At 40.0% G+C, this 23,447-nt stretch overlaps 2 protein-coding genes across 2 annotated transcripts in view; one reads left to right on the top strand and one right to left on the bottom strand.

Annotated features, from left to right (window-relative positions):
• CCND1 (cyclin D1) overlaps window positions 1-4,079 on the top strand; it is a 22,945-nt gene extending 18,866 nt beyond the window's left edge. The window contains exon 5 of the mRNA XM_033150603.1: window positions 560-4,079. Coding sequence (XP_033006494.1) covers window positions 560-715 — 156 coding nt within the window. The 3' untranslated portion in view covers window positions 716-4,079. The remainder of the gene's footprint in view (window positions 1-559) is intronic.
• Window positions 4,080-15,966: 11,887 nt separating this feature from the next.
• On the bottom strand, window positions 15,967-21,972 carry LTO1 (LTO1 maturation factor of ABCE1). The gene is made up of 5 exons (XM_033150590.1): window positions 21,836-21,972; window positions 19,413-19,518; window positions 19,017-19,087; window positions 16,634-16,751; window positions 15,967-16,046 (listed from the first exon to the last, which is right to left on the bottom strand). The coding sequence occupies exons 1-5, from the start codon at window positions 21,892-21,894 to the stop codon at window positions 15,978-15,980; spliced, it is 423 nt and encodes a 140-aa protein (XP_033006481.1). The 5' UTR covers window positions 21,895-21,972; the 3' UTR covers window positions 15,967-15,977.
• Between the last annotated feature and the right edge of the window lie 1,475 nt (window positions 21,973-23,447).

Genomic DNA, 23,447 nt, shown 5'->3' with positions numbered 1-23,447 from the left:
CCAGGTTTGGCACCTAACATCTCTTAAATGGCTGGCACGGCTGCAATGTCGCATCAGTCAGCTGTTATGTGGGGCAGCACAGAACTAAAAGATGCATGTCTTTTGGTGCTGCAAGAGCCAGGTGATTCAAGCGAATTGCCTGGTCTGCGGGGGTTGCACACATAATCAGGCACACCCCAAACGGTTGCTACCTGTATTCATTATTTCGATATTTTGTGTGAATTGAGTTGTTAGTTGTTAGCTGCTTTGGGCTTCCCTTGGGGAAAAATGCAGGATACAAGGAATAAATGAAATAATAACAAAGTGTGAACATCAGGGGCCAGGGTCACCAGGCATTGCATTCTCCTATTTCTTCCCACCTCCAGATTCATATCTACACCACATGCACTGGGCATTTGAGTTGGAGAACAGTGGTGGCCACTTCTGTATTATTATGGCTTATTTATTACTTACTCTTTTCCATTTGTTTATTTGCTTTCTAGGGATAAGCTATTTGGCTGTGCACACGTCTCTCTTATGTTTTGCTAAAGAGTTTTCCCCTTCTCTTAAAATTTCGCAGGATTGTTTACGAGCCTGCCAAGAACAGATTGAATCCCTCCTTGAATCTAGTCTACGCCAGGCACAGCAACACAACATATCTTCAGAAACAAAGACTGTTGACGATGAAGCTGATCTTTCCTGCACACCCACTGATGTTAGAGATGTGAATATTTAAGGAGGACTTCTGCAGTTGGGTTTGCTTGGCAGTACCAGCAAACAGTGAAAGGGCACCTGAGAAGGAAGTGGAATCAGGATCTTCTCTCCCCCCCCCCTGCCCCTCCCTTCCCCAACCCAGGAAAACCTTTTCTCCAGGACTTTTTATACCAGAAGGGAAAATGTCATTCATTCTTTTCTTCGCTATTCCTTCCTACCCTTTGTGACTCTTAACAGACAACCCCCCCTTCACTCTCAACCGTCTTAAAAAGGAAAAGAAATAGTATTTGCATGATCTCCAGGGGTTTGTGCTACAAAAATAGAAGATTTTATACAATAATAATCAATTAGTTTTTTATATATTAAAGTGTTTTTGTCTTTATGTTGTAAAAATAGGCATTAACACACACACACACACACACACACACACACACACACACACACAAAATGTCTCTCCAGGGGAGGTATTAGATTTGATTATTGCATATTAAAAAGCCAACCATTTTTAAAGTAGAAGAGGGTGTGTTTTTTTTAGATAGGTTATATGTGTTTTGGGTGTGTGTTTTTTCCCCTTTAAAAAGCATAGCTTTAATGCAGTTCTAGGCTTTTCTGTATCTTGCTTGCTTATGCATTTAGTCACTTTATAATTCATCTGTAAATGTTTATTTTATCCCCTTAGGTTTTTATCCTCTTCACCTTATAAATGGTTTTAATGTAACCTTTACGTTAGTATATGTTAGCAATCAGCATTATTATATGTTAATCTTCTGTGCCTGTGGATTACCTGTGTGTAAGGCTTCTGGGGTTCCAGCTTAACATGGTCAGGAAAAAGATCCAACATTCTGTTCCAACATTAAAGAGAAGTTCCAATAACTATATAATATATTTTTGTAACCTTCCTATTTTTGTAGTGTACAAAAACGTGCTGGTTTTCACCCAAACGATACACAGCCTAATTATATCCAGGTTGAATCCACAGTTTTATCTTCTTTATTATTGTTGTTGTTGTTTTAAAACCATTCCATTTCAAAGCACTTTCAGTTCATTAGGTATAGGAAATACTTTCTTTTTTGTGTGTGGGAATTTTTTTTTTCTTCAAATGGAATGGTTTGGAAATTATATATATAAATATATAAATATATATATAAAGTGCTTGTGTGCAAACTCAGAATTGCAAAGCAAGTGCATTTAACTATGGTGTGAGGAAAGGTGGGGTTGTTGTTTTTTTCTGAAGGGTTGTGTTCCAGTCAGAGAAATTGCATTCACAAAATTGCCAGGATATCTTCCTAACCTTTTCAATAGAAGAGATGTTTAGAAATCTTTTGGTGCCAATTCATTTTTTTAAAAAAGAATATAAATTTAGGGGCCTGAAAGGTTTACCTATAGGACACATATTTTGAGAATTTTCTCTAGATGTTGTACAACTGAAGGCTATTAAACACTAAAATATATAATTTATAGTTAAGGCTAAAAAGAATATTTATTGCAGAGGATGTTCAGAAGGCCAGTATAATTTGTAAAATAAATCACCCCCTTGATTCTGAGAAAGCAAAAAGATCTTGCTGCCCTTGATGTTGCGGTTTTAACTCATCTTACTAAGAAATGAGGACATGTCAAGATAGTACCACATTTGTCCCAGATGTTTCCAAAATAACCATGAGAAAGCACCATAGTTAAAAGTGTAGAATTGGTGTACTTGAAAAGAAAAGAAAAGTTCTTAATCCAGTGTATTTCCCCTCCTTTTTTTTAATTTAGCTACAAATAGAAAATTTGCACATCTTGGCTATGTATCTTCTTTATTATTATTGTAGAAAGTAGCTGAAGGGACGTGGACATAGCTGTTGAAGTTGATGCTTGAGGAGAATGTGATGGCAAAATGTATGTGAGAAACTGCCGCTAAGGTGTTGATTGTAAAAAACAAACAAAAAAAAGTTTTAAAAAGGAAAAAAAAAAAGGAGCGGATGCTCCCATTTTTTTATTGAGCTGCTATGGATAAATTCCCAGCATGAATTGAAAAGAAAAAATTAACATTGCTTTTCTGTATCTTTGTCATTGTGTTTTGCTGCTATTTTGTGGTCTTTTTTTGTTTTTTTTTTTTTTTTTTTTTTGTTTATACAATGTCATATACTGCCATGTTATAGGTTTTAAATTTTCTCATAGAAAATTATATTATTGACATTTTTTGGTAGATTTTTTTTATGTGATCAATTTTTACTTAATGTGATTTACTGCTCTATTCCAAAAAAGGTTCCTGCTTCACAATACCTCATACTTCAGTTAACCGTGTTTAGATCAGGTTTTAATGTTCGTTCACAATGCCTCATAGTTCTACTGCAAGCTGAAATGCATTGGACCTTATTCTGAATGGGTCTCGCGATTTGCAACTAGTTTGTGCTAATGTTAAAACAGCAGACATTTCAGAAGATTGAGTAATGTCAGGTTCTTTTGGTTATGTGTTTTTTTTGTTTTTGTTTTTTTATAAAGTGGATTCTTTTTTTCTGATCTGGGGTTTATTATCATAGTAGTTTTTAAGCTGTGTTATTAGCCACATTTGATATATGAAAGGTGCATTATAATATAACTCTTATATGCCCGATGCTTTCCATCACTGGGGAATCATCATGCGGTATGATAGGTTATCTTCTGGAATTTAAGTATTGTGTGTGTTTAATCTGTTATGATATATTAGGGTTTTTTGTTGATGTTAATTATAGCATAATGCTAATTTAAAAAAAAAATACAAACAACAACCTGTAAATCTCATTAAGTAAGCCAGCTAACAGAGTTGTATGGTGAAGAATAATCTAGTTGCCTGTATGCTGCTAAACCAAAACAGAATTAGAACTTCATTTTTGAGGGCAAACGCAGTTAAGATCCTACCTAAGCTTATTCAAATGGAAAAGGACAGCAGGCTTGTAGGGCTTCTAGCATTCGCAGGACCCAGGAGGACTGGATTCATTCTGTCCAAATTTCAGGAACATTTCTTACTGCTTACCTCATAGACATTTCTGTTTGTGGCATCTCTGTGTCTCTGAACCAAACAAGATTATTGAGTTAGTGGTTGTTGGTTATATTATGTGTTGCTCACTGAGAAGCGGCAGCGTGTACTGCAAAATTTTAAGTATTGTATGTACTAAAAGGCCAAATGCTGATAAGCGGGTTCACGTGCCAACAGAGATGCTTTATTTGTCACATTGTTATAACGATCTATAGAAAGCAAAACAAATCAGATTTGTATCTTTAAAAATAATAATATTGTACTTATTGGCATCACTGGTCTGAAATGCACATGTTCACCAACAGACCTGTAACAGATAAGTTTCCAGCAAAAGAAAGAAGAATAAAGACCTCCCCTAAAAGTCTAGAAATAAATTTGTAAAACCCAATGCTTGTGTCCTGTGTTTTTATTCAATGGAAACGGTTTGTGAACCACAAATCTGCTGCACTCAATTATCCTTTATTTTTAGAAACGTTCATGATTCAGTATAGTTCAGTTTGGTATCTGTTCTATAAAGATTGAGATGCTGAGTAATGTTTTCACACACTGCCAGAATAAAGCAATAATCAGAATATATTCTTGCACAATCCTTCCCAAACTCACTAACACAATGCAAAGTTTCTATGTAATGGATCACATTTCTTTCTTTTTTAAATAAGCCTTTATTTCATAAACATGATGCATTTACAAACCCATGTGAAAAGATTGTCTCAGTCCTTGACAATGTTTTGCAAAGTTCCTAATGAAATAGATGGGCCAGCATTTTCTTGCAGTTTGTTAAACATGACCAAAAAAGCTTTCACTTTTCAATTAAGTGTAGCACTAGATTGTCTACCTGCTCTGACTAATTATATTAGTTTTGACATGTGTTCCACTTGCCATACCTTTACAATACAGTCTTCTGATGTCTAGGTCCTTGCGGTTCTCTTGCGTGCCTGATTCTGTGAGTTACAACATGTCCTGATACTATGATCACCCTGTGCTGCTGGGCAAGTGTCTCTCAATGGAGCTCTCTCTCTGAATGGGCCCTCCTCCCCACCGTTACCACTGCCCAGTAATTTCCTTGTCCACACAATTGCCCATTGGAAATTACTGATCTATATTGATAGGAGGAGCAAAAGCCAGGGGGCTGCAGGAGGTATGGCAGTGGGAGACCCAGCCCTGGTGCCATCTTGGAAGATTCCCAACAATGCCAACTCCTGGCGCTGGTTCTACGTTTTCCCTCAAGACAACTTTGCAAGGTGAACATAATGGTTGATCAAGGATTTGTACTTGGATTTTCCTTGTCCAAACCCAACAAAATTGGTCCAAAATATAATCCTCCAAGGCCATGCAACATGCGTAGTAGGCCTAAGGGGGGATCATTCAAAGGGAAGCACTTTTTAAAGTCTTCATTTCAGTGTGAGAAAGTTGAGCATGTACTACTTGTAGCTGGACTTAAAAAATGTCTGACTCTGGTCATTTTTTCAGATTTATGTTGTGACTAACTGATAGAATGCAAGCAGCAGGATAACGATTTGGACTTTCCTCCTATTCAATATCTGAATGATAAGGCATTAGAAATTGCACATACAGAAACTTAACACTAGCAGAAGCCAGTGCAACAAGTCCTGCTAGAACAGCTGGACTCCCATAGTCTATGTTCCTGATACACAATAGGCCAGCTAAAATATATCAACATTTGTTCAAATATCAAACAGAATCAGAACAAATTGAAATGTGCATGATTAAGTGGGCACAAATGATAGGGGAGAGTATTCGCCTAGATCTTGGTAGAAACATGGGAATCTGCTCACAATTTTTCTTTGAACATGGGCATAAGGAGGAAACATATAGTAATGACAAGATGGTATAGTACTCCAACCAAGATACAGAAAATTAATATGAGCCACTCTCCCTTATGTTGAAAATGTTGAGATGGGGGGTTGTTCACATGTGGTGGAAGTGCAAGATGGTGAATAAATATTGGAAGATAAAGATGTTACCTATGAAATCCCGTTATGCCAAATTATAAAAAAGTAAATTATGTCAAACAGGTCAGAAGACAAAGAATTTCCTATATAGTAGCAGCAAATAGACAAAATAAGCTTTTGCCAAATTTGTAGAAATTTACTTGCAATACAAAAAGACACCATTTGGGACCACATAAGTCTTCTGGGCTTACAATATGTTAATATATTTCGGTAGCTGAATTCATGGTAATCAGATGTTAACATATCAGGTTTATTATAAGAAAGGTTAATGAATGTTTGAAATGGAAGTGTTAAACCTTTTAATAGATCAAGAGATTAAGAGAATTGGATTAAGAAAGCTCTCTGTTGGACTTGAGTTTTTATAGATTGAATATACAGGTAGTTTTTGTTACGTACTTGATGTTTTTCATTTGTATATGTCTGGTGATATGGATTCAACTATAACTTTCGGAATATGGTTGATTTGGTGATATAGATAGATGATAGATAGATAGATGCACTTACTTATTCTTTTTACGTTTCTCTTTATGTCTTGCATGTATAAAATAGCGTATTAAAAATTTCACAACTCCCCTTAATTTTTGTTATGGTATAGCAATGAGCATTCATCCGGATTTGCTTACCTTCTTGTTAATAATTCATTCATCCCACACTTTTTGATGCATCACTTTCCAAATTGTTAAAAGACTCTTGTGTGTGGTTTTTATTTTTTAAGTAGATTTATTGCCCTTGGACATGCCCTACAATTCACTTTATTTGTGCGAATCCAAGGTTCCGGCATGTGCTCGAATCCCTGCTACAAAATAGCAACACAAGTCTATAGGCAGCCTCTCAGGATTTTCAGAGATAACCCTGGAAGATCATTCCATCCAGCCTGACTGAGGAGATGCTCCCCCACTGGTGCCAGTTAATTCCAGTGCTTCCTAGTATCCTTCCTGGGCAGTGAGAGAAGTTTGTTTCCCCTGCCTAGGCTTGCCACCATGGACCCTGCATGGACAGCAGTAGCAACAAAAGAACAAACTCCAGAGAACCAGAGGCATTCTCTCCCCAGTCCCATTCCAGCATATCTTTTGCTGCCCCTGCCATTTGCTTTGTCACAATCTGTTGCAAGGTGCGTTCGGGAATCACCAGACTGAAATGCAGGGTCAATACGTACCTTAAAACGGAATAAGTCATAATGAATTGGCTCACTTTTTATATAACAGTATCTTGCTTTTACGGAGGAGAAAATGCATTGCTAGAACATGCAACCATATAAAACATTCCCTATGTTGTGGGGGAGGAAGGGGGCTCTGTGTGAGATGGCAAATGGGAGGTGCCCCTCCAGCATCTCGTGGTTAGTTAGCAGGAAAAGCCATAGTTGAGTTGCAGTGATGGTGGACAGAAGAAAAAACAGCAGACTGGAGACAGAGGCAGAGCAACATTTGATTTCTGTTTGAATTAAAGGCTATGGGAGAAACAAGACCCTTTTTGGGGTGTTGATGTTGTGAATACCTCCATCGTACGCTCAGGTGGTATATATGTGTAAATAAACCTTATATCATAAAGATAACACAGTCTCTGTTGTGCCAAATGGAAACATGAACCATTGGTAAGTGCCTGGAACCCCTGCAATCTTGGCGCTGCTCAGGGATTGGGGTGGCACATTACTCTATTATTGTCAAATCTCAACTGCAATGACCATAGACAGATGGAGTCTTGCATTACTTTCAATCTGGGAGTGGGCTACCTCTCTGGTAGCTGTTCACCGTGACCAAATTGTATATGTGGCTGCATTTGCTTATAAAAATAGTAAATTGAGCCTAAAAAAAAAAAGTGTGCCTATACCAAAATTTGTGTTGGGTTTTAAAAAAAAATTAAAAGCCAGTTAGAGAACAATGTAGGCATGTGTTTTTAAACTACTGTTCGTGCAGTCTGGTCAGGACTGTGTGACACAGTATACAGTGTTTTGTCATCCAAGGAATGTCTTTGATCAAGAGTTTATGCAAGAAGGGGGGAGCCATGAAACCCTAATCCGTTCCCACAGTCCAGTAAACGTGAGCTGGACAAACACTGGACAATAGCAGTAAAGCTTGCTGTTGGAACAATAGCACCAACTAAAAAAATTAAAGGGCTGCTGACTCACAGTTCTTACATTCAAGAAAGATTCCATGCAATATTGATTAGTCCCCAGATTCAGAGGGGGCCGAAAGATTTAAAACTTTAATTATACCTTCAGATTATTTGAAGAAAGCACTCATGCTCCAACGGAAAGCAACAACATATGCAATCGATCTCCATTTTGTACCAATGCTAGATGAGGAGGCTGTCTAGGCATCACACAATATTTTCCTCAACCAGGGCCCTAAAAACAGGCAGACCCATTTGAAAATACAATTGTTGTGTCTGCTATGAAATCATTGAGCCCCAGTATGAAACACTTCTAAATTCTATTCAGCTGTCCGGCCCTCTCAAGACAAAAGATAGATGCTGCTCTCAAAATGTATTCAAGCAGGCTTTATAGTTAAAAAGCATGATGGAACATTACTTGGGGAAAGAAAATGAACGCTTTGGGGAAAACCAGGTACAATTAAAAACAATAAGAAATGGTTATTGTAACATTTCTGCTTTTAGCACAGTCTATCTAAAATTGGTATTCCCAAAATTGAAAAGGCTGAGGGCTACTTGGTACTTGATCGTTTCCTTTGAAGTGCAGAGAAGGCTTTTTCTACCTTAGAAATACCAAGCAGACAGCTGACATGTGCAACGCTGTTTGTTGTACTCACCGTCACTTTATAATTTTTAGTTTATAGGAATTCTCTAAACAGGAAGTTGACATTTCTCAAGAGTTCTCCCGCTTCATTTCAGAGGCAGTTGAGTATACAAAGGATAAGATTGTTTTCATTTTGGCAGGTGACATTGCCATTCATAAGAAAACTGTGTGAAGATGTTTTCATACAACCAAGCTATTGCTAGAGAACCACAATCATTTTATGAGAAGTGTGGTTTTGTAAATGATGATCATGGCCATATGAATTCTCTCACCCAACTCTTTCAGAAACATCCCCAAATGTCAGGATTTGACACACAAACACCTGTAATGTTTTCAAACAGAGAAAGTTACTGTTAATTTGCTGACAATTTCTAGCTGATTATGTTATACCGTACAATTGTACAGCATAAAAGCATGTTAATTACACACAGAGCTGATAATCTTCCTCTCACTTCAAGTATCTACAGGACCATACCAAGGCATTTTGTTGCTTGAAGTGAAGGACAATATGGCACCTGACAAGTTTATTTGATTTTATCGGAACACCGGTGATAGAATAGCACCACAGGACAGCAGGTTAACTTAGTGACACACACAGCTTGGTCCTTCAACGCCTCAAGACCATTCCTTATCCCCCCCAATATCTGCTGCCTGAAGTGGCCCTGGGACCCTGTATTATAGGAAGAACTACAAATAGGTAGAAGATGCTTTGAGGACACTGAGAAGATATTGGGATGAAAGCAATGGTAGTATTGGTAGTAAGCAGGCAGGCACACTTGGTATACAGCATACTAGTACAGCTTTGGGCCAATATTTTTGTGAGAGTAGGGTGGTGTCGGGAGCTGAAACTGCACACTACATTTAAAGCAGCACCATACCATTTGAAGCAGTCAAATGCTCCCCTCAAATGCTGGGATCTGCTGAGAATTGTTAGGAGACACACACACACACCCAGAGCTGCATTTCCCAGAGTAGGCTATGTTAACAGTCAACCCCTCTTTTCAGGGAACTCTGGGAATTGTAGCTTTGTGAGGGGAGTAAAAAATGGTGAAGGACCCCTGACAGTTAAGTCCAGTCGTGAATGACTGGGATTGCGGCGCTCATCTCACTTTACTAGCCAAGGGAGCCAACGTTTGTCCGCAGACAGTTTTTCCGGGTCATGTGGCCAGCATGACTAAGGCGCTTCTGGCGAAACCAGAGCAGCGCACGGAAACATCGTTTACCTTCCCGCCGGAGCGGTACCTATTTATCTACTTGCACTTTGATGTGCTTTCGAACTGCTAGGTTGGCAGGAGCTGGGACCGAGCAACGATTCGGCAAGCCCTAGGCTCAGTGGTTTAGACCACAGCATGGGGTCTCCTAACAACTCTCAGCTCCCTTAACAAACTTCTGTTCCCAGAATTCTTCGAGGGGCAGCCCACAACTGTTCTAAGTTGTATACTGCTCAAAATGTAGAGTGCAGATGACAGTTTCAAACTCATATACCGGTACCTTATTTCTGGCCTCTAAACTGTTCCCTCATTTCTCATAATTTCTACAAATTGTTTATCTTGTATTCACCATATTCTTCTGGTCATCCTGAATATTTTTACTTGCTACTGTTTAAAAATAACCATGAAATAAAAACGGCAGCAATCATATTACTCCCCTGCTGTTTGCTTCCTGCCTGGACTACTATGTAAAAAATTAATATTCAAGCCCAGAAACCAGATATTAAGAACGTCTCCCAAGATTGGCTCTCTGCTCTTACTGATATTCAAATGATGCCCAGAGATCTCTTATGCTTATCTGATTTACCCCCACAGCCCTTTGAACTACAAGGAATGCACCCTCACAGTTTAAACTCCGGAATTCAGGAGGCAGGAATTGGCCTCAGAGAACAAATGCTCTTGGGGAAGGAATTCACTGAACTCAACCTCCAGATCTACTGGATTCTTTAAACTATGAGGGAGAATGTTCTCCATTCATTTAAACTTGGTTGGGGGAATTTTCTTTGTGCCCTCCAGAGAGTGCTGGACTACAGCAGCCATCATCCCTGACCATTCTTCATTATTTGGGGTACGCGCAGACTGTATGCAGCAACAAGACAAGCAGAGCAGGTAGTTAAATTTAATTAAAATGAAGCCAAAGTAAACCACAAATAATTCATTCAGGTATGAAGTGCTTTGTCTTGCCTACAAGAATTAGGCTGCAAATTGCAGTTCTGAGGGCAATTTACCTAGGAATAAGATCCACTAAACATAGGAGGACTCACTTCTCAGTAAACATACATAGGACTATGCTGTTAGTGAACAAGTGAGCAGAATATTGCCACCCCTCATACATCTATATGCAAAAGGTCTAGAGCCATGGTTCCCAACGTGGGGCACACGCCCCACAAAGGGGCACTTGATTTTTAAGGGGAACAATTTGAGAATGCGTTATTAACAGTTAATGGCCTTTTAGGCTTCCTCCACATGAATAGTTCACTTTTTGAATTATAAGAATTACTGTATGTGTCACGGGGTGGTGGGGATCAGGATTTTAGAGACGCTTAGGTGGGGCATGGCCAAAAAAAGGTTGGGAACCACTGGTCTAGAGGTTTATGTTAAAAGGGGACACAATGTTCTGCCCTAGACTTTGTCAGGAATGGTGGGTTAGAAGGCATTTAAATGAAATAAATAGCTCACCCTTAGGTCCCGCTGAAATCCGTATGTATAACTAACCCTCACCCAAAAATTGTGATTTTATTCATTTTGGGGTGGGGTGTTGTTGTTTTTTGCAGCTACCATGAGTGGTTATTTCTATAGATGTCATCTGTGTGTTTTTAATGTTATAAACACTCTTGAGGGCAGGACTGAGCTACTTTGGCAGGATATAAATGGTAAAAAATTTAAAATTAATGGTCCGTTTTTAGCAATGTGAGCAATGAAGCTGCACTTGGGCAAAATTGCTTTAAGGTCCGATTATATTTGCACTCATGAAAGCTATTGAAGTTATTTAACTTATAATACCAAAAATTACCCCCACTTGTAGGCTGCAATCCTATACATATGTACCTGGGGAAAAGCTCCACTGACCTCAGTGGTTTATGGTAAATACACAGGGGTGGGAAACCTCAAGCCTAGGGGCTGAATGCACTCCTCCAGGACAGTGTCCCCTCCCCAGGTCCTTGAACTGTAATGTCATCTTGCATGGATGGATGGATGGTGGCGTGTGTCCAGCCAGAGACGTATCCAACCACAACCCCCAGAAGGCTGCCCATGAAGGAATGCAGCCCTCGGGCTGAAAACGACCCCCTCTGCCTAGGGTCACCCTTTACATATTAATGCATTTATTTACTAATATTCTTTGATCTTTGGTTTGACTACTTTGCCAATTGCATAGACCTACATCCCTGCAAGTAAGTTCACATGGCATTGTAACTAATAGTCAAAAGGACAATCAAGCCAAGTGGCATTAACAATGTTGTGTGTGTGTTTAAGTCTTCCAAACCTCAAGTTATTCTGCTCTAACCATTTTTTAAATAACCAAAATAACTAATTGGCAGAATGGGTTGCAGACAAGGAAACATAAAAGGCAGCATGCTACTTAGGATCAAAGCATAAGGGTCATTTTTGTCTGTGTCAAACATGAGTGTAATATCTTGTACAAGGGAGACCTTTACTTATATATTTTAATGGTCCAGGTTGTGTTACTCCTAAGTGTAGAGTCTTTGATATAATTAAATCTTCACTTTAAAAGCTGCCGCCTAGAAAGAGACATTCCACACTTGGCATGGTGTATATTTAATTTGGTAGTACCGAGAACAATAGGCGTAGACATAAAAGAGTTTATGGATCTTAAGTTTCAAAAACCTTGCAAATTGAGATTAATCTAATCTCCTTTGTGTAAACCAGATCCTATATAAAGGAATCAACACCTTTCCTAAGCTAGTCTGTAATATTAGGGGGCAGGTGGATTTGTTGCTAATTTACAACCATTCCTCCAAAGGTACACACTATACAGCTGGACAGTAAGGAGAACACCAAAGATTTTTACATAAATAGTCACTGGCTCTTAACAATAATTAATCAAATGTATTAATTAAATAAGTCTCAGTCCCTAACTTCCGAAGCAGAGGAACTCAACAAATGTCTCTAGACAGAAATCCATATACAAATTAACTCTTAACGCTTAATGGATCAATTGCACACGAGTCATTTTGGAAATAACTTTCAAGTTACAAATAAACTGTGATCCTCAGATGAAGGGCAGTATATAAATTTATTAAATTTAAATCAATAAACATGTCTCTTACAAAGTAGAAATTAAAGTGTCAATTCGTACCGTGATATTTCCAAAATGGCTGTGTGCATTGATCAGTCCTACAACATAAATCAAACCATCAGATTTAATAAACTGATGAACTTCTTCTGGTATAGTTAGTGGTCCTGAGTAGGTGGGGGAAGGAACTGCCAGAGGATGTAAAGGATCCCTTCCAAGCCTCTCATGTCGGTGCTCCAACCGATAGTTCCTTCTCACCTGTCAAAGCAATACAGATTTCTGTCAAGCAGGCAGAGAAGTCTCTGCAGTTGGCCATTTCTAGTAAAACAAAGAGATAGCTGCCATATCCTAATGCAAGGTATTTTAGCCAAGAGTATTTTATAAAACTGAAAATTAAGTCCCTGGGCAACAAAAGGCCTCTTTTATTGCACGCATACATGCTTGGATTCAGAAATGTGCAACTGGAAAGTCACTCAGACAAAGGAACTTGTGTGTCTCCTCCTCCCCACAGCAGTCCGTTGCACCAGCCAAAAATATTCTCATGTGGGGTTGGAGCATCTCCAGAATGGCAAGGGTAAGGCATAAGAGGTTGCAGTTCCACTGGTGCACATCTAGCTAGGTTGGGAAAGGGCAACATGTTGTTTGTGGGCTCTAACGCCCACCACCTCTGAACACTGGCTAGATCCATGCCCTTGACTGCAAATCAGCAATATTATTTCACCTTCCTCAGCCATTATAATTAGGTAAATGTAAACACATGAACAAATGGTCTAGCTCCATTCCCCCATTGCCATTTGCATTGCTTTTCTTCTCAGAGCTGGCAAACCTCTGTAGCGGGGAACCTTTTGTACCTGTGGAGAATCCCCATGTGGTTTAGAACCCTAGAAAAATCAGGATTTTAAAACAGGTAGTGATGGGGGAGCCTCTATGAATTGGAAAATTAAAAGACTGGTGATGGAATGGGAGAAAGCAAACATGCTACCAGCCTATGACCTGGTTACATTAGCCTATTGTAACTTTTGAAGAGGGCTTATGTATATCAAATTTTACTTAATGGGTTATATAGCTAAATTACTTCTGGTCCCCTTGCTAGAGACTCCTTCCCCTTCATTGTGCTCCCACATTAGTTTATTTTAGCTAATTTGTGTCCCCTCACAAAAATCCGACTAAATTAAGTGGGTTAATAAATTCTCATGAGTCTGCAGTTTAGATAGTGAACTGGACTGCCACAAGAGAATATGAAGAAAAAGGTTTTAATACAAAGAAAAAGATATTCCAAAATGACATCTAACACCACACAGGGGACACAATACAAAACAGGCTGTGGATGTGACCATCTCATGCAGTACATTTGAGTTCCACGATCAGCATTACAAACAATATTAAGAGTTGTAATTATGAACAAAACATTAGTAAATGGTTACAACTGAACAATCCACCATGGAACTAGAGGACATGAATGAAGATTATCCTGCATCAGAACAAAGGTCAGGGAGAAGAACATTTGCTTATGTTTGCAATTGAAAAAATCCTGAAATCTCATTGAAATGAAAAGGCAAAGCTGGAAATCAGTGTACTGCACGATACAATGAAGCTGTAAAAACACAGAAAGCCGCATAACATAAAAATGGGTCTTATGGGGGGGGGGGAAGAGACTGGTTTCAGTATTTTATTTTCCCAAAGCAGTTTAAGTAAACAACGTTCCACTCATTTTGGAGGTTAGGTTTTGAGGAATACATGTCTATATATGAAAAAAGGATCTCTTGAAAAATTATCAACCGCCTTTGGAATTTCCAGTGAAACACAAAAGTAGTTTTACATCTTTATTTCCTAGATGATATATTTACTTTTCCCACTAGGTGGCCCTAAACCAGCGGGTTGCTTACTGTGATCTATTTGGTAGCTTAAACAGAAAGGATACCCTTTTCCTTGCATGGGTGCAGCACATGTATACAGATACAGAACAAGATAATAGGGGGAAACCAGAGTTATGGTCAGCTTCTTCTTTGCCCTGTCCCCAGCAAACATGCATGGGTTTTTTTTCGTGTGGGGTTTTTTTTGGGGGGGGGGGAGGAAATCACACCTAAACTGAATTAGTTATTACATAAAGATGTTCACAGGCACTAGGAATATAACTCCCTCCATTTAAAAAGTGAATATTCCAAGTGCAGAGTTGCTGAGATTAAAAACGGGTAGGGCAGAAAGAGTCAACACTGTCAGTGGGAATCCCAAAAACTGCAGGGAAACTGGCTTTTGAAAGCAAACCATCCAACTTCCTTTAACTGAGCATGTATGCTGGTCTTGTGTTGTCTAGTGTCTGGCAATAAAGAACAGAGTGAAGAAATAGATTTTCCTAGCCAGAGCTGAGAGTTAAACTGGTACTTACTTTACTTATCCTTAACCAACCAGTTAAGGGCACAGGTAGGAGGAAAAGGGGTACACGGGGTCAATTTGTTCCCTTCCCAAATGGATCCTTTAAAAAGCTTAAAGAACTGCAGCCAGGGCAGGGGTGTGTGTGTGTGCTGGACCACAAAGGCACTTGAAATGTTTTGCAAAGGTTCCCACTTCTGTTTCCCTATTTTGATGAGAGTCTAATTATATTTTCTAGAAAATGTATAACAGCCAGGCTAAGTCATTTCCACATCTCAGTACTGAAGATATTTCTTATCTCAGTGTGTGAGATATTTCAAAGGAAAAGTGGTGTTTTGGAATGAAACATTCCTTGAGGGCCAGCAGGTCAGATATCTATTAAAAAGTATGCTTTCATCTGTGAACTATATCACTATAGTAATATCAGCTGAGACTGCACAGCATGGGGAGGGGGACACAACTACATATACGGATAACATCTGTTTTACAGATTAGGTTGCTGCATTTCTTGCACTAATATAGTGCGATATATCTTTACACACATTGCCAGCAGAATGTCAGGTTTACAAATGAAAATTTGAAAGTGTTTACAAGACCCAGATCGAAGTATCTGAAGTCACTTCAAAGTTACCTACTCAATACAAATGACACCAGTATATTAACAAGCCACTGTGTTGTAGTCGTTTCCTAAACCAGTACTATAGCTACTACAAATCACCATGGAGTCTACTCCACATACTGCCAGCTTTAAGCAGGACTCTGCAAACTGAACTGGCACTGCAATTCAATCAACATACAAACTTATTTATTGGTTCTGTTCCTGTAAAGAGTTAGTCTTCCTCTCAGTGAGTAAAACAACAACTTTCTAGCCTCATTTTCTCCACTCAAGATTTCACCACTTCTTTAGTAGCCTGCTGGGAGTTCTTTTCTCCATCTGTGGTCCTTTTCAGAATGTAAGTGCAGATCCTTCAGCACCAAGTCTAACACTAGAAGGAATATGCAGCAATGAACGAACCTAAAATGAAAAACAGAAATGGTAAGCAATGGTTTTCATAGTTATACTATGCATTATCCTCAAGTGATATACAATGTCAGTCACACTCAGAACAGATCCATTAAAACCAATGTACCTAAGCTTACTTAGTATGATTTAGTTTGATATTACCCGTTAGTCAAGTTACTCAGTGCTTTTTTTCCTAGAAAAATATGGGTCGGTACTCAGCATATTGTTACAGTAAGTGCAACATTTTTTAACAGCAACAAAAAAGAGTGCCGGTACTGCATATCCCTTGAGTACCCCCGACAAAAACAGCACTAAATCTTACTGTGTCTATATGCCTCAGGAATGGCTTTCTGCACATGCAATGGAACTTTCCTATCTTTCCCTCTGAGCTACAGCACCCTGCACACCTCCAAAATCTGTTCCATATTCTCCAAAGCAGATTTTGGGAGACATGGGAAGGTATTGGGGGGGGGGGAACAGGGGGGGGCGGGTCTGCTCATGCAACACTGGATATCAGCTATGATGATTACATTATTATTCCATGGGAATAGCATACAATTTGAATACAGCTGAAATGAATACTAAAATCAGTTTCCAACCTGTTTAAACCGTCCTCTGATTTTCTCCAGGTCTTCCTGAAGTTTGTCATAGGCTGGATCCTCACAAGGAAATGTCCGAATCATCTCTATTAATGACTCTAGAGCTTTTATCTTTTTACTGAAAAAATAAGACCATTTTATTTTACAAACAGTATTTAATAATTTGATGTTCTGAAATACAGACTTTGGTCACACAATCCCTTCAAATGTATTTTGCTACTGTTGTTCATTTCAGCATCATACCACCAAGATGGACAACTCACAAAAATCAAAGCAATGTTCACAAATATCTACCACTGAGATGTGGGACCCACTTTGACAATGGCCCTTTATGCCTTGGCATCAATAATACCTGTAAAGGCAAATCACGCAAGTCAGGACTGTGATACCCAGACCAGCATTGCCTCTTCCTGAGGGATTGCAACAGAGGAGCCTTGACATTTGACCAATCCACAGAATTCTTTTTTGCCCCCCTTATTAAACCAGCATGAGATGCAGCCATGCCACCCTAAAATTATATGTAGTAATCCATTTGAAAACCTGTTCTTCTGAAATATCTTCAAATCATATATAGAAAGTAGCACACTTTGGACATTCAAATTGAATGTGTGAAGAAAGTACTCTTCCCCACCTCCTGTGCAATGTTTTGCAAATATGTCTGAATTCTCATTTTGTCTTTTTTGCACAGGATCAGAAAAAGCCCTCCTGCTTTGTGCTCTCAGAAAAGCACCTCTGGATCCAAACCAAACAAATGTATATATTAACTGATTACCATCTAAGGTAGGAGTCGGCAACATGGTGCCCATGAGCGCACAAGCATACACAGCAGTCTTCCCTAGCAGTCATAGGGTCTCTCCACTGGAAATAGGTTTGAAGTAAGCATTCTACTGTAGCCAACAGAATACGTAAGAGAGCTTGTTTTCTCCAGTTTGCATACGGACCCATGGGCCCCCAAAGAGAAGCTTAATCAACCAACTGATTCCTTAAATCAAATGACAACCCTAAATTATTTCCTGTTCCATAGAAGGGAACAGTCAGTAACTAAAAAAGATGCTTGAACAAATGGAATTTGAACAAAGATGTTCCACACCCGTATCTTCTACCTGTATGCGGAACAACACTAGCTCAGAAAATGTTTTCATATACTTTTTAAAGAATTCATGTAAACACAGGTTTTCAACATGCTTAGTGAAGGCAATTCAGCAACAGATGCTTAAATGCAAGAGAACAAATGAAATGGGTTAGGGCCACATTTCAGTTGTTTTTCAGAGCACTAACTAGCAATGCAATCAAAACTTATAAATAAATACCCCTATTTAGCAATCTGGCACTTGCTGGGTCAGAGAGGCATCCATTTGCCAGGCAGTGAGCCCAGAAATGCTTGTCTATATATATATAAAACCCTGATATCCTACACATGACCTCATCTCCATGTCTAGCAGTGGATTCCTGCCAGTTAACAGTCACCTCTGTATCTTAAGGAGGAATGGAAACTGCATCCACATATTTGGTGGCAGTCATTGCCAAAACACTTAAAAATACAGAGGTAATCCAGCCAGACCAGCATGAAAGCATGTTATAAAGGGGTGGTAGAGAGAGGAGACACATGGTTTAACTTACATCCCTTTGTTTCAGAAGGTAAAAACATCTGTACTGCCCAGTGAGAGTCAACCGAATACCATGCTTGAGCATTGCTAAATTTGCAAAGCCAAGCGTTCAGAATCATGCTTTCTGAATCCTGATATAGATGTAATGTTGCTGAACACAAATAAAACGGCACAATGTATGATACTGTGCTAAGAGTTATTGGTATGATACTACTACAGGTGTCACATAATACTTGCTCCACATTTGTCAGAACCCAATCACTTAGTGTGGCAGCGTCTACACTTTGGAACTCCCTGCCTATTGATATCAAGCAGGCGCCTCCACTGTATTATTTTTTGGCGCCAGCTAAAAATGTTCTTGATTACTCAAGCCTACCCAGATGCTTAGAAACGCTAGTGTGAATTTTAAACCGTTTTAGTATTTTAACTTCTTGTATGTTTTAATGTATTGTAATTTTTTCCCTCACTTTATGGTTCTATCTTTTGTAAAATGTTTTGAGGGTGTTTTTTTTTTTTACACAACCAAGCAGTGTATAAATTTCATGAAATAAAATTAATAGATATTTGGCGCTTAAATCTTGGTCACTCTCAGTGACCAGTGCTGCTACCTCCCCAATTATTTTATTGATGGTGTTATTGACTTATGGTGCTACTTTCTCTCTCCTCCTTCTATTGTGATATTATCTGCTCTCTCTCTCTCTCTCTTTTTAATCTGAAGGAAACAAACAGGACCAATGCATGATACGCTGGCTTTATTTTTTTAAAAAAAAACCTACCTGTTTTTCTCATCAGAGCCTTTATGAAGCAATTTCTGCCATGTCATTGCAAAACCAAGGTATGATCCAATCTACAAATTTGGAAAGAGATCATTTATTTTTTCTTGTTATGCCAATTATGTTTGTTTCATTTAAGAAAATCTCAGATATGTACCGTATTTAACGGGACTTACTTCCAAGTAAACATACTTAAGTATGAAGCCTAAAAGAACCTGTTTGAATCTAGGATTGTTAGTACAATATGAATTTTGCATGGAACTTGGATATGTCCAGTAACAGAACAGCAGAAATAGTGATGCTCACTTTATAGATGAATATACATTCAGGCCCCAACAAACACAGATTGTCGTGTTGCTTGTTTTGATCAAAATGCTCATTTTATTTTTTAACACATACTTCTAAGCCAATCTTTGCACCTTGTTGTATGCCATATTGCCTTCCTTCAAGGAGTCCAGCACGTGTTCCTTCAGCATATCCTTCCTGATAGCCTTCACCATGAAATCTGAAATGAGAGAAAGATTTTGAAAGAGCTGTTAGGCTGAAGTAGCGAAAGAGTGCTTGCACCTTGGAGGCTAACAGCCTAATCCTATGCATGTTAACTTCAAAAGGAGTCCCACTGAGTGTCAACCAGCTTCAATGGGATTAAATATGTGCAGTTGATTTCTTCAAGTATGACCAAACTTCGCTACATCGTCTTTCTGCAACATACTTGTTATTGGGTGTCATACAAATAAAGCAAATAACAAAATAGTTATACAAACAGTCATACAGTTAAGTAAAGCCATCTAGCTATATTGGTTTTCAGCCCAGTAAGAACTCATATTTTGTTGTATTCATAAAACCTAAGGACAAGAAAGAACTTTTGGAAAAAGAGCTTCAAGGGCATCCAGCAGCAAGCCATACTTTTAGAAAGTCATATTAAGCTTCTTTGAAGCAGTTCCCCCAGCAAGCCAATTATATTGCAACTGAATTCCCTTAGTTTAAGTCAAGTATTTATTTTAGGTGGTGCTGAGTCTATGGCAAGGCAGAGGCAGTTTACTAATTCCCCACACTTTGAAAGTATTTGTCCATGGGCAGAGAGGTGGTTGAAGTTATACTATATGCTATGTTCTAAACATAGGTGGAAGCTGTTAGATGCTCTTTAGGTGACAGGGTTGCAATTTTAGCCCAAACTGATTCAGGTCACAAAAAAAGTGTTCAAGCTGCCAAGGTTATAAATGGTTTTATAGATTTAAATTTTCTAAGTTGTAAGGCAGATGAACTGGTATGGCAGATATGAGCCTGTGAGTTCTGGAAGACCAGCCTTCCAGGTCTTTTCCCATCTCGCCTGACAGAGCAGGGCCCTGACTCTGTAAAAGCTGCAAAAGCTAAGGCTGCGGAACAGACTCTTGGGCTGGAGCATTATTTAGGGGCGGGGTCTTTGTTGTTGCTGCTGTTATTTGTTTGGGGAGTATCTCTACTTTTAGAGCTCATGATTTATGTGGAAATTGTTTCAATTTGGTTGTGTACTTTTTAATGTGTTTTATATGTATTGTTTACTTACTTTTGCTATGTTTGCATTCACATAAATGGTTCCATGCTGTAAGCTGTCTTGAGCATGGTTTTAACTATGGAAAGGCAGCATACAAATAAAGTGATGAGGATGAGCCAGCCCAGAATATATGCATTACAATTTTCTTGCTATATGGTCATACAGTGAAACTTGACTGACTAGCATAGTGCTCTTAATGTTAGTGAATATGAACATACTTTGTAAAAGCTCCTATTCTTATTAGGGGTTCTGGGGGAAGCAAATGCAACATTAAAGTGAAAAGAAACAATAGTTCAACAATCACACAGCACTGCCCTTCTAAGGCAGGTCACATTTACTCCTATTTTACAGACTAGGGAATGGAGGAAAAGTAAAAACTGGCCAGGCTACCCATAAGCTTTGAGTGCTCTCTCTCACTCTCTCTCTCTCTCTCACACACACACACACACACAAACGTGTGTGTGTGTGTGAGAGAGAAACACTCCCCCCCCATCAATCTCTGTGCAATCTCATATTTTTAACAGGGACACAACAGGCAGAAATCTAACAGGTTAAACTTTCCTCTCGTATTGCATCTCTGGGAGGTTGAGAAACTGCATTTCTAACACACAGGTTTTAAATGACAGCAGCCACAGGGGGCATAATATAAGTTAATGACACTCTAAACTGTCTCATATAACACTAGACCTTGTGGGCACCCAACGAAGTTGAATGTTGGGAGTTTCAGGATGGGCAAAAGAAAGCACCTCTTCAAACCACGGAACTCGCTCCAAGGAGGCAGCGATGGCCCCCAACCTGGATGGCTTTAAAAGAGGACTAGACAAATGGTTGGGAGGAGAGAGGGCTATCGATGGAGGCAGTTGCGAGGCTGCAATGCTTCCGAACACCAGTTGCTGGAAACCACTGCAGGGGAGCTTGAATGCTGCTTGCTCTCTTCCCACAGGCGCCTGCTTGGCTGCTGTGAGAACAGGATGCTGGACGAGATAGACCGATGGCCTCATCCAGAGGGGCTCTTCTTATGGGGCCGAGTTTGAACCCAGATCTCCCAAGGTGAGAGCAATTTCTTTGAGAGAAGCAGCAGCCTCAATACCGGGTTCCTCCCGCTCTCTGAGGGGCCGAAGATCTATAAAGCCAGGCTCAGAGCCACAATGCTCATCAACGAGTCAAACGGGGCTCAGGAAACGGGAGGCCCAGGTACTTTCTGCCCGCTGCGGAGGCGAACAAAGTTCCCCCCCGAAGGATGCCCAAGGGCGCCCGAGGCAGATCTGGGAACACAATCCGGCCCTACCTCGTCTCCGCCATGACAATGGTATCGAAGGCGTCCGACCCGCCCGCGTCAGCCTCCATGGCCTACGACGGCTCCTGCCTCACCGGCTCCCAACCATCGACTGGTTCTCTCACCGTGCGACGGCGACGTATGAGGACAACGGACGGCAAGCCGGCGGGGCCAAATGCGATGGCCCTCGTCGCGCATGCTCCAAATGAGGAGGTAGCGGGGAGGGGAGACTCGGGCTTTCCCTCGTGACGTCACAGCCCGACTGGATGGAGGGCCGCGCTCACGGTTTTCCTCATGGGCCGCGTTTCTTTGCTCCTTCCCAGGTCAGCCGCTAGAGGGCGCCAGTATTCTTTGCGAAAACGCCTCGTCTCTTTAGAAGCTGAATGTGAGCGCACTGGTGGGATCGCCTTTGACTGCTGTTTATCACGAGGATAAGGGCTTCCCCTTTCGCTGTGAAGTGTCGGGCGTTTTCACACGTGACACGCAAGGAAGGAGGCAAACTTTATGCTTTCCGGGGTTCTTTTTCTCTGATATATAATATGAGACATTGCAATTTAATTCTCGTACTGCCTGAGTTTATTGAGAACTATCCGACACATTTATTTTTTTTGCATTTGGTTTAATTGCGTTTTCCACAAATTCCCCTTTCTAAACAAAAAAACACAACTGCTGCTCCCCTCCATCTCTTCTCATCCGTGGTTGGTTAAAAACATGTGCTACCAATATTCATGCATTTATTTGCACTTTTAAAAATGGCACAAAATGCGAAAACAAATTGTGGCATTTTGAACTGCACTGTTGTCTATTGCTGTGTTCTACTACCCTGGTGCTGTGGGTTAAACCACAGAGCCTAAGGCTTGCCCATCAGAAGGTCGGCGGTTCAAATCCCCGCAACAAGGTGAGCTCCCGTTGCTTGGTCCCTGCTCCTGCCAACCTAGCAGTTTGAAAGCACGTCAAAGTGCAAGTAGATAAATAGGTACCTCTCTGGCGGGAAGGTAAACAGCATTTCCGTGCACTGCTCTGGTTCGCCAGAAGCCGCTTAGTCATGCTGGCCACATGACCCGGAAGCTGTACGCCGGCTCCCTCGGCCAGTAACGCGAGATGAGCGCCGCAACCCCAGAGTCGTCCCTTTACCTTTACTACCCTGGCAGGGTTGTTGTAGTTAGGGGGTATAATAGTCTGGAAGCATATGAGAGTGATGGATTACAAATATTCTATAGTGAAATGTATGAGTTCTTTTTCTTTTCCTGGCTGGTTAAAAATTTACAAAGATTTTGGTCAATTTTTGAACAGTTTTTCAAGTACTGTGTGACCCAGACATGGTCATTCAAGTGCAGTGCTGAGACATCCATCTAATCTTCCCTGCTGAAACAACAGAGCAATTCCATCCAAAGTTATCAGTCAAAATTTCCTTCTGTAAACAGTCATTTCAGCTACTAAAACACATTGTTTATGGGGAAACTGGGAGAACTAGTAACTTTCACAGGGTGACACTGAGCAAAGAGCAAGGTTCAATTTAGTTGATTCTCTTGCAGCCTCCTACCTAGATGCAAGCAGCACGTACCAAGAAGTACAAGATACTGGCTTTGATGCCTGAATGGGAAAGTGTTAATTAACAATTAAA

Source organism: Lacerta agilis, chromosome 1 (assembly GCF_009819535.1).
Source record: "Lacerta agilis isolate rLacAgi1 chromosome 1, rLacAgi1.pri, whole genome shotgun sequence".
NCBI classification, from domain to species: Eukaryota; Metazoa; Chordata; class Lepidosauria; order Squamata; family Lacertidae; genus Lacerta; species Lacerta agilis.
Note: the sequence above shows the minus strand (reverse complement) of the source record. Positions and strands in the feature narration are given on the sequence as shown.

What these genes read in the sequence shown, in the direction of transcription:
- LTO1 (XM_033150590.1), bottom strand. Translation starts at nt 21,894, where the DNA reads ATGGAGGCTGACGCGGGCGGGTCGGACGCCTTCGATACCATTGTCATG. An exon ending in GGCTCTGATGAGAAAAACAG is followed by an intron (nt 16,752 to 19,016) that starts GTAGGTTTTTTT and finishes TTATTTTTTCAG; the next exon opens with TAAAAAGATAAAAGCTCTAG. An exon ending in TCAGAGGACGGTTTAAACAG is followed by an intron (nt 16,047 to 16,633) that starts GTTGGAAACTGA and finishes TTTTCATTTTAG; the next exon opens with GTTCGTTCATTGCTGCATAT.